General features: G+C 33.7%; 1 protein-coding gene across 1 annotated transcript; it reads right to left on the bottom strand.

Moving 5' to 3' along the window:
• Nucleotides 1-7,367: 7,367 nt before the first annotated feature.
• Nucleotides 7,368-9,917, bottom strand: LOC134839675 (uncharacterized). Its single transcript, XM_063855297.1, has 2 exons — nt 9,630-9,917; nt 7,368-8,078 (listed from the first exon to the last, which is right to left on the bottom strand). The coding sequence occupies exons 1-2, from the start codon at nt 9,915-9,917 to the stop codon at nt 7,368-7,370; spliced, it is 999 nt and encodes a 332-aa protein (XP_063711367.1).
• Nucleotides 9,918-10,594: the final 677 nt, after the last annotated feature.

Genomic DNA, 10,594 nt, shown 5'->3' with positions numbered 1-10,594 from the left:
GCTTAGCCATTACAACACGAAAAAAACGACTATGAAACAAAAAAATATGAATGGCGGGGGTTGGAAAAGAGTCGGCTTTTGTTTTTTTAACGTTGGTTTGTTAAACCAAATGGTACGCGAACTGATTAGGTTAATCCAAAAATGTTTAGTCTTTATGCCTAAGATTATAAAACCAAGCATTACACTATAAAAGAGGACGCTTATTTCACAAAAGGGGAAAAATTAAAAACAAGCCTGACATGCATTCCTTTTTTAAAACTTCATTTGAACAAAAAGTATTTTCCCTTGACTGGCTCATCAATTTAACTTTTCCAATAAATGAAAGAGTGTGGAAGTTATAGGCGTAACTGCGGAATTGAAAAAAGGTGCCAAAAGAATGTTTCATATTCTGTTCAAAAAATTCCAAAAAACATTTATAATTTTTCTTGAAAATGGTTGGCAAACTCCATGAAAATCTAAACATTGAGTACAGTTTTTTTCTGGCCCTATCTGCCCTTTAAGTTTTTCCTGCCCTTTTTGCCCTTTAAATTTTTCCTGCACTCTCTGCTAATAAAGTTTTTTCTTCCCTTTAAATTTTTCCTGCACTTTCTGCCCTTTAGGTTTTTTCTGTCCTCTAAATTTTTCCTGCACTTTCTGCCCTTTAAATTTTTCTGCCCTTTCAGTTTTTCCTGCAATTTCTGCCCTTTAAGTTTTTTCTGCCCTTTAACTTTTTCCTTCACTGTCTGCCCTTTAAGTTTTTTCTGCACTTTCTGCCCTTCAAATTTTTCTCTATTTTAGTTATTTGAATTAGTCTTTGCAAGGAAAAAATCAAACTATCATAAAGAGAAAATATCGTATTAGTTTTAACATTTCTTTCAGCTTCAAGCAGATTTTAGCTCAAACAAACAATTTTTGTCTGAAATCGATTCCAGTTATTGAACCAAACTGTTCGCCTCAGTATAAAATGCCTCCTTTTTTTCTAAAAACTCAAAACATAAGAAAATAATTCTTTTTTATTTCCTTTTTTTGCTCTTTTAATCAGGTTTTGACTTTATTGTTTTTTTGTTGGATTGACTGTTTTTATAGTATCTGTGATTCACTCTTCAGTTATTCCTTCATGAAGATTTTTACTTCCACAGAATTGTCCCATATTTTTAACCGTTTTCTAGACAGGCAGAATTTGAGATTGTGCCAAAGTTGTTTCAAATTTCGATGTTTTCTAAATTTGAAACAATGTTTCAGCTGGAGTGTCTGCAGGCTTCGTGACTTACTGAATGAAGTCATCAGAGATGTTTCATGGTAATTTTGTAGAAAATGAAATAAAGCGTAGTAGGTTAATTTGAACCCGGGAATCAATATCTGTCGAAATGTTTAGCCATTAAAACACAAAAAAGCGACTATGGAACAAGAAAATATGAATGGTGGGGGTTTGAAAAGAGCCGGCTTTTGTTTTTTTAACGTTGGGTTGTTAAAACAAATTTTACGCAAATTGATTAGGTTAATCCAAAAATGTTTAGCCTTAATTTCTAAGGTTATAAAACGAAGCATTACACTATAAAAGAGGACGCTTAGTTCAGAAAAGGGGAAAAATTAAAAAACAAGTCTGTTATGCATTCCTTTTTTAAAACTTGATTTGAAAAAAAGTATTTTCTTTGACTGGCTCATCAATTTAACTTTACCAATAATTAAAAGTGCGTGGAAGTTAAAAACGTAACTGCGGAATTGAAAAAAAGGTGCCAAAAGAATGTTTCATATTCTGTTCAAAAAAACTCCGAAAAACAGGTATAATTTTTCTTGAAAATGGTTGGCAAACTCCATGAAAATCTAAACACTGAGTACAGTTTTTTTCTGGCCCTATCTGCCCTTTAAGTTTTTCCTGCCCTTTTTGCCCTTTAAATTTTTCCTGCACTCTCTGCTAATAAAGTTTTTTCTTCCCTTTAAATTTTTCCTGCACTTTCTGCCCTTTAGGTTTTTTCTGTCCTCTAAATTTTTCCTGCACTTTCTGCCCTTTAAATTTTTCTGCCCTTTCAGTTTTTCCTGCAATTTCTGCCCTTTAAGTTTTTTCTGCCCTTTAACTTTTTCCTTCACTGTCTGCCCTTTAAGTTTTTTCTGCCCTTTAAGTTTTTTCTGCACTTTCTGCCCTTCAAACTTTTCTCTATTTTAGTTATTTGAATTAGTCTTTGCAAGGAAAAAATCAAACTATCATAAAGAAAAAATATCGTATTAGTTTTAACATTTCTTTCAGTTTCAAACAGATTTTAGCTCAAACAAACAATTTTCGTCTGAAATCGATTCCAGTTATTGAACCAAACTGTTCGCCTCAGTATAAAATGCCTCTTTTTTTTCTAAAAACTCAAAACATAAGAAAATAATTCTTTTTTATTTCCTTTTTTTGCTCTTTTAATCAGGTTTTGACTTTATTGTTTTTTTGTTGGATTGACTGTTTTTATAGTATCTGTGATTCATTCTTCAGTTATTCATTCATGAAGATTTTTACTTCCACAGAATTGTCCCATATTTTTAACCGTTTTCTAGACAGGCAGAGTTTGAGAATGTGCCAAAGTTGTTTCAAATTTCGATGTTTTCTAAATTTGAAACAATGTTTCAGCTGGAGTGTCTGCAGGCTTCGTGACTTACTGAATGAAGTCATCAGAGATGTTTTATGGTAATTTTGTAGAAAATGAAATAAAGCGTAGTAGGTTAATTTGAACCCGGGAATCAATATCTGTCGAAATGTTTAGCCATTAAAACACAAAAAAAGCGACTATGGAAAAAGAAAATATGAATGGTGGGGGTTTGAAAAGAGCCGGCTTTTGTTTTTTTAACGTTGGGTTGTTAAAACAAATTTTACGCAAACTGATTAGCTTAATCCAAAAATGTTTAGCCTTAATTTCTAAGATTATAAAACGAAGCATTACACTATAAAAGAGGACGCTTAGTTCAGAAAAGGGGAAAAATCAAAAAACAAGTCTGTTATGCATTCCTTTTTTTAAAACTTGATTTGAAAAAAAGTATTTTCACTGACTGGCTCATCAATTTAACTTTACCAATAATTAAAAGTGCGTGGAAGTTATAAACGTAACTGCGGAATTGAAAAAAAGGTGCCAAAAGAATGTTTCATATTCTGTTCAAAAAATTCCAAAAAACATTTATAATTTTTCTTGAAAATGGTTGGCAAACTCCATGAAAATCTAAACATTGAGTACAGTTTTTTTCTGGCCCTATCTGCCCTTTAAGTTTTTCCTGCCCTTTTTGCCCTTTAAATTTTTCCTGCACTCTCTGCTAATAAAGTTTTTTCTTCCCTTTAAATTTTTCCTGCACTTTCTGCCCTTTAGGTTTTTTCTGTCCTCTAAATTTTTCCTGCACTTTCTGCCCTTTAAATTTTTCTGCCCTTTCAGTTTTTCCTGCAATTTCTGCCCTTTAAGTTTTTTCTGCCCTTTAACTTTTTCCTTCACTGTCTGCCCTTTAAGTTTTTTCTGCCCTTTAAGTTTTTCCTGCACTTTCTGCCCTTCACAATTTTCTCTATTTTAGTTATTTGAATTAGTCTTTGCAAGGAAAAAATCAAACTATCATAAAGAGAAAATATCGTATTAGTTTTAACATTTCTTTCAGCTTCAATCAGATTTTAGCTCAAACAAACAATTTTTGTCTGAAATCGATTCCAGTTATTGAACCAAACTGTTCGCCTCAGTATAAAATGCCTCCTTTTTTTCTAAAAACTCAAAACATAAGAAAATAATTCTTTTTTATTTCCTTTTTTTGCTCTTTTAATCAGGTTTTGACTTTATTGTTTTTTTGTTGGATTGACTGTTTTTATAGTATCTGTGATTCACTCTTCAGTTATTCATTCATGAAGATTTTTACTTCCACAGAATTGTCCCATATTTTTAACCGTTTTCTAGACAGGCAGAGTTTGAGATTGTGCCAAAGTTGTTTCAAATTTCGATGTTCTCTAAATTTGAAACAATGTTTCAGCTGGAGTGTCTGCAGGCTTCGTGACTTACTGAATGAAGTCATCAGAGATGTTTTATGGTAATTTTGTAGAAAATGAAATAAAGCGTAGTAGGTTAATTTGAACCCGGGAATCAATATCTGTCGAAATGTTTAGCCATTAAAACACAAAAAAAGCGACTATGGAACAAGAAAATATGAATGGTGGGGGTTTGAAAAGAGCCGGCTTTTGTTTTTTTAACGTTGGGTTGTTAAAACAAATTTTACGCAAATTGATTAGGTTAATCCAAAAATGTTTAGCCTTAATTTCTAAGATTATAAAACGAAGCATTACACTATAAAAGAGGACGCTTAGTTCAGAAAAGGGGAAAAATTAAAAAACAAGTCTGTTATGCATTCCTTTTTTAAAACTTGATTTGAAAAAAAGTTTTTTCTTTGACTGGCTCATCAATTTAACTTTACCAATAATTAAAAGTGCGTGGAAGTTATAAACGTAACTGCGGAATTGAAAAAAAGGTGCCAAAAGAATGTTTCATATTCTGTTCAAAAAACTCCGAAAAACAGGTATACATTTTCTTGAAAATGGTTGACATATTCCATGAAAATCTAAACATTGAGTTCAGTTTTTTTCCAGCCCTATCTGTCCTTCAAATTTTTCCTGCCCTTTTTGCCCTTTAAGATTTTCCTGTACTTTCTGCCCCTTAAGTTTTTTCTGCCCTTTAAATTTTTCCTGTACTTTGTGCCCTCTAAGTTTTTTCTGCCCTTTAAGTTTTTCCTGCACTTTCTGCCCTCTAAATTTTTCTGCCTATAAGTTTTTCCTGCACATTAAGTTGCACTTTCTGCCCTTTAAGTTTTTTCTGCTCTTTAAGTTATTTGAATTAGTCTTTGCAAAAAAAATATCAAACTTTCTTAAAGAAACCTCGATTTAGTTTTTACATTTCTTTCAGCATCAAGCAGGTTTTAGCTCAAAGTGACAATTTTTGTCTGAAATCGATTCCACTTATTTGACCAAATTGTTCGCCTCAGTTTAATTTGCCTCCCTTATTTCTAAAAACTCGAAACATAAGAAACGAATCTTTTTTTATTTTCTTTTTTCGCTCTGGTAATCAAGTTTTGACTTTATTGTTTTTTGTTGGATAGAATGTTTTTTTTTAGTATCTATGATTTACTCTTCAGTTATTCGTCCATGAATTTTTTTTACTTCCACAGAATCGTTCCATAATTTTAACCTTTTTTTAGACAGGCCGAGGATGAGTTCGTCCTAAATATGTTTCAAACTTCCATGTTTTCTAAATTTGAAACAACGTGTCAGCTGAAGTGTCTGTAGGCTTTCTGACATATTGAATGAAATCATCAGAGGTGTTTAATAAAAATTTTACAGGAAATAAATTAAGGCGTAGTAGGTTAATTTGAGCCCGGGCATCAATATCTGTTGAAAAGTTTAAGAAATAGTTCAGTTAATTATTAGAAAACACGACATTGAAGTTGCAGCGTTCATTATTCAAGCGGTGATATGAACTAGCGGTTTTACAAGAGATATGAACTAACGTTCATGATATGAACTAACGTTCATTTTTGAAGCGGTTTTTTTAATTTTTTTCTGTCATTTTCTTTTCAACTACTTGAGTATATGCTTGGAATTGTGATAGATTATGATACAAAACTGGTTATTGTTCCGACTTTCGATACAAAAGTGACGGAATATTTGTGCTCGGGGTGGGGTTTTTTTTCTTCAGACAAATTTCGACTTTTTAACTAGCCATTTTTGACGGATTTTTTTATTTCATTCAAAAAGTATTGTTGTCCTAAGCTCAAATTTGAAAAGATATTTCACCTGTGACTATTTTTCTTGAAGTTACGAGGGTTTAAAGATTGCCAATTTGGCCAATTTGGGACAATTAACGCTCGATATGTTTCGCGCTATTAACGCGTAAGCGGAGATTTAATCCGTCTTATAAATCGTTCCAAATGGGTTGAAAAAAAGAAGCTTATTTACCATAATTGATTTGTTACAAGGAGCGAAAACTATCATTTTGTACTTTATATGGCGTGTGGGGGGATAGTTTTCAAAAAAAAAATCAAATTTTAGATTTTTTTTTCATTTTGGTTTTTATTACATTTAACTTTTTAATGTTTTTACGGCCCCAGAAATCTTAAAAGGCAATCGGAACATTCAGGGCTTCGCCCTGATACGAGCAGTCTTGTCTTTTTTTCAAAACAGAATATAGACGCTTTTTCAGTATCAATCAAACAAACAATTTTTTGACTGCCCCTTGAGTTATTTGAAGTAGTCTTTGCTGAAAGATAATCAAAGTTTTTTTTTCACAAATCCTCCCACCTAACGCAAATTCAAGTACAAAAAGACAAAATGTTTATCTAAAAACTCAATATTCGAACCAAACCGTTCGCTTTAGTTCATTTCCACCTCAACTATTTCTAAAAGCTTGATACATAAAATATAAACTTTCTTTTTGATTTTTTCTCTGATTTGTATTCAGGTTTTTTATTTTGAAGTTTTCTCGCGTTTCTGAAGTTTCCTTGCATTGTCTGTTTTAATAGTATCTATTATTTCCTCTTTTGTTGCATAAATATGTTCTATATTTCAACCATAAACTAGCCAGGAAGAGTTTGAGGTTGTCCTGAACACAAGAAGCAATTCGAAACCTTCGACATAAAATTATTTAGTGGAAAGCTAAGGATCTAAGCTAGGCGCTCATGTAAGTTTATCTTTTCATAAAAAAGATACAGAAAATTAGCCATCCAGGAAAAACAATTATCCAGCAATTTTAGGGGTTATACTAAATAAACTGTTGATTTTTCTGTCATGTTTTGTCTAAAAGATAAACACATATCTTTCTTTTTTATTTCAGGGGAAACCTGTTAAATGGCTTCCCCTAATTGTATTGTTTAGATTAAGGTCCGGTTTTTTGGACAATTCAACTACCTCAAAATTTTAAAGAACTTAAATAATTTTCAATTCACAAAGTTATCATTTACTGTTCAAAACTGTTTATTTGAAAATGGTGACAAAATGGTGACACTTCACATGCACAAATACATAGCAGTTTTTAAAAAAATTAAGTTTAAAAAATATTTCGGGATATTTTTCAGGCAATGACAGTTATGATACGCTGGTCATAATTCACTTTTTAAGAAACTAAATCATAAAATTTCAACAACTAGTATTTTCATGAATTCTTTATCTTTATTTGATATTTTTCATAGTAATTATTTCAATAAATATTATCGTATTGACTGTTCGGATCTTATTCACTCTTTCCCTGCCCCCCTTATATTGTGAAAAGAGTTACAAAATTCTCCCCGTACTAAGCACTAATTGCAGGACTCACGATATACACAATTTTTGTACCTTACTAAAGTTTTACCCCTCCCCTTTTCAATAGTGATGGGTAGTTAATAAGATCAGACAACTCAGTTTAGCCTTTCGAGTAAATGAATCCTTTTTTCCAAGCAGCTTTCAACGCAGTTCGGAACATTTCACCACTCATGAAGTAAAACAAGAAGTTAAGAGAGTTGTTCATGATCATGCAGTTTTCAGCCATCACTGCGAAGAAGTTCGCTTGTTCCTGGGTGTATTCGTCGTTGAGAGCGATCTGGATGCCGAGAAGGTTGAAGACCGCGACGCTCAACGAGAACACGAGAAACGACCCCGTCAGAAACATCAGCATGACTATGTAACTTTTCTCGGCTCTCAGTTTTCGCTTCGCTTGTTCGTCGTTGCCGGCTGTCGTCCCCGCCGACTTTCGCATAGCCGATTTGCGATGTTGAAGCTCTCGAATGAAAAATATGTTTGCGAAAACTATGAGTGAAAAGGGCAGTCCGAAAAAGAAAATATGGTTTGAGATCACGCTGTAGTAGTCTAAGAGAGTTGGAACATTTTGGGCCAGCATCACGCATAATTCATCGTCGTTCAAGTCGAAAAAATATAAGACCGGTAGAGAAATGAAATACGCAAAACATACACAGCCTGAGCCAATAATCATGGCCACTTTGATTGACGAGTTGTTTCTATGGACGAATGGGAATTTTATGGCCACCAATCGGTCCATAGCCAGGGCCACCATGAGGTAGTTGCAGGCAATGCTGCTCCCATACGAGTGGAAATAGAACAGCTTGCAGATTGTAGCCTAGAAAAACTCACGTTTTCAATTCATATTTTCTAGTCTTTTCATCAGAAGATAATCATGTAATTATCAATCTAACCTTCAAAAAATTGTTAATTGAAGATAGCGGCGAAATAAAGTTAAAAAAGTCAAGCTCCCTCCATCCCCCCGCTCAAGAAATTCGACCCCTTTACCTCTTAAACCTCCCCCTCCGAAATAATGTGTACAACAGCTGCCTGTTATGACCCTTTTTGTCAAAACTCGCACAGCGGAGAGAGAAAAAAGACCCAAACACACCCAAAAAGTTTCAAGTTCTGAAAAGCGAAAGTTTTTTCGCGTTATTTGGGATATGCGGAAGCTCTCAACATTAATTTGGATGATACAAAAAAAAGGATTGTTTTTTAATTAATTCCTACTCGCAAAAAGATTAGAACCGCGTTTCAAACTATTTTTCAGATGAATTTGAACACGGATCTGACAGAATTGCTAAGTTATGCAACAACAACAACCACGGATCTGCATTGTATTCTATTGCGAGAAGACAACTCCCAGTTCTGAAGTAGCACTTCTCCCTTGTTCAACTTAAATGGTTGGAAAAATTGGAAGATTGCGTGTTATGCAGAAGTGGATTTATAGGGTTTTAGAGTTCACACATCTCACTACCCAAAGAGCCCCTTTTGAACTCATTGTTCCGACCATTTGAAAACTGCGGGGGGGGGGGGGGACTTTGTATTAGAGTTTGTATTTGTTTTAGTTTTTTTTTTTCTTTTATTTGCTCTTTTGTTTTTCGCGCAAAGTCAGCTAACACGCATAAATCATCGGAGAGAGGTGAATGATATATAAAATTTAAGACCTTGCAGTCGTGATTCGAACGACATAAAAAGCAGTTTTAAATTGCATTAAAAATTTCCCAGTGTCGGGAGAAGCCGGTTTGAAACTTTTGGCTTTTCGTCTTAATTCAAAGCTTAGAGTAGCTTGTTTTAACAGTTTAAATGCTTACAATAGCTAAATCTGAAATGTAAAAACTTAGTTTTACTCAAGTAACTTAGTTCTTTTGAGCGTTCTAGCGCCTTTTTTGAATCAAAACTACACAAATTCAAGAAACTGAATAAAAAATAAACATTTTTGGAATATATTTAGTTCGTTTTTCTAGTCATTTTTTTCCAATTGCTTTTTTCGTTCAGCTCCTTTTATCACACCAAAAAATATGACACTAATTCCAAAAAAAAACAACACTTTTGTTGTTTTTTAAGACTGTAGTCGGAACATTCTGTGCCTTTTGCACACTAACCGAATATCCTTGCTTACATTTAATTTTTTTGGTTACCAGCCGTAAAATTTTTCCGCATGAGCAGTTGGTGGGGTGCGTTTCTGAATAGCTTTTGAGAGGGAGGAGGCATATTTCAAAAAAATGCTCAAAGTTTCCAGACACGTGCACGTCTGCGGCTCTGAAAAGTTTGGCGAAACAGTGTTTTTTTAAATAATTTTGGAGAGCTCAAAATATCAATTTGGTCAAACTAAATAAAACTTGACAAAGTTTTTGATTTCGTTTTGATAATCGTCAACTTAACTAACATTGAAGTTTGCAATCATGACGTTGAAGTATCGGAGACCGAGATGGAGAATTCCATCGGCCATGGCTCCAATAGAGTCCCAAACAGCCAGAATCCTCATCAGATATGCACTGTTGGAGGAGGGCATGTGGCCGACAGTCACAAAGCAGATATAGTTGAGGAGGAAGCCGAGACAGGTGACAACCATGCCATAGAGACACAAGTAGTCTGTCCCCTTCGCCCAGGGAAACCCCTCCTGCTCGTCAGCTGCAGTTACATTGAATTCAGTTACAGATTCAGTTGAATTCATTTTCGCTTCTTTTTTGGCTCCAAACATATAATCGTTGCGATTGTTTCAAAAGATGTTTTGTGGATTACAAGACTAATTTTGTTAATTTTGAAATTTTTTTGGCACAACTGAGAATATGGAAGCCAATTATTGAGGAGACTGCAATGAACTGTAAATGACAAAGCGACAAATTATTCTCTGATTTATTTTACACCTAACCACTGAGGGATTCAATTTTGACAATTTTTCATGGCGTGGTTGTAGAAATGTTGAGGTGAAAATGTTGGTGCAGCTCAAAATTTTGATTGGCTCATATTTACCTGGATTTAAATTTAAAAGAATTTTTGTTTGAAAAAACGAACCAGTAAATTAAACTGACAAAAAAATCGGGTTGACAAAAACTTCGAGTCAGTCAATCCCATAAACTTTCGCATACCTTCCGTATTTTAAATTTTTTTTCTTGAAAAATCTGTGACTAGCATTTTCTCAAACTATGCAATTGCATCACTAGCGTTCTTAATTGACAGAGTATATGGCTAATGTTTTTTTCATAACCGATCATATTTTCTCCTTAATTTATGTTCTATTAGTTTTAGGTTTGATTCCAAACACAATAGCCCTGGATAATAAAAAGCCACAGGCCAAAGCGAAACTTGAAATCTCACAGAAGAACTGCCACATAGGTTCTTAAGTCAGAT

Source organism: Symsagittifera roscoffensis, chromosome 2 (assembly GCF_963678635.1).
Source record: "Symsagittifera roscoffensis chromosome 2, txSymRosc1.1, whole genome shotgun sequence".
Classification (NCBI taxonomy): Eukaryota; Metazoa; Xenacoelomorpha; order Acoela; family Convolutidae; genus Symsagittifera; species Symsagittifera roscoffensis.
This window is presented reverse-complemented; position numbering and strand designations above follow the sequence as displayed.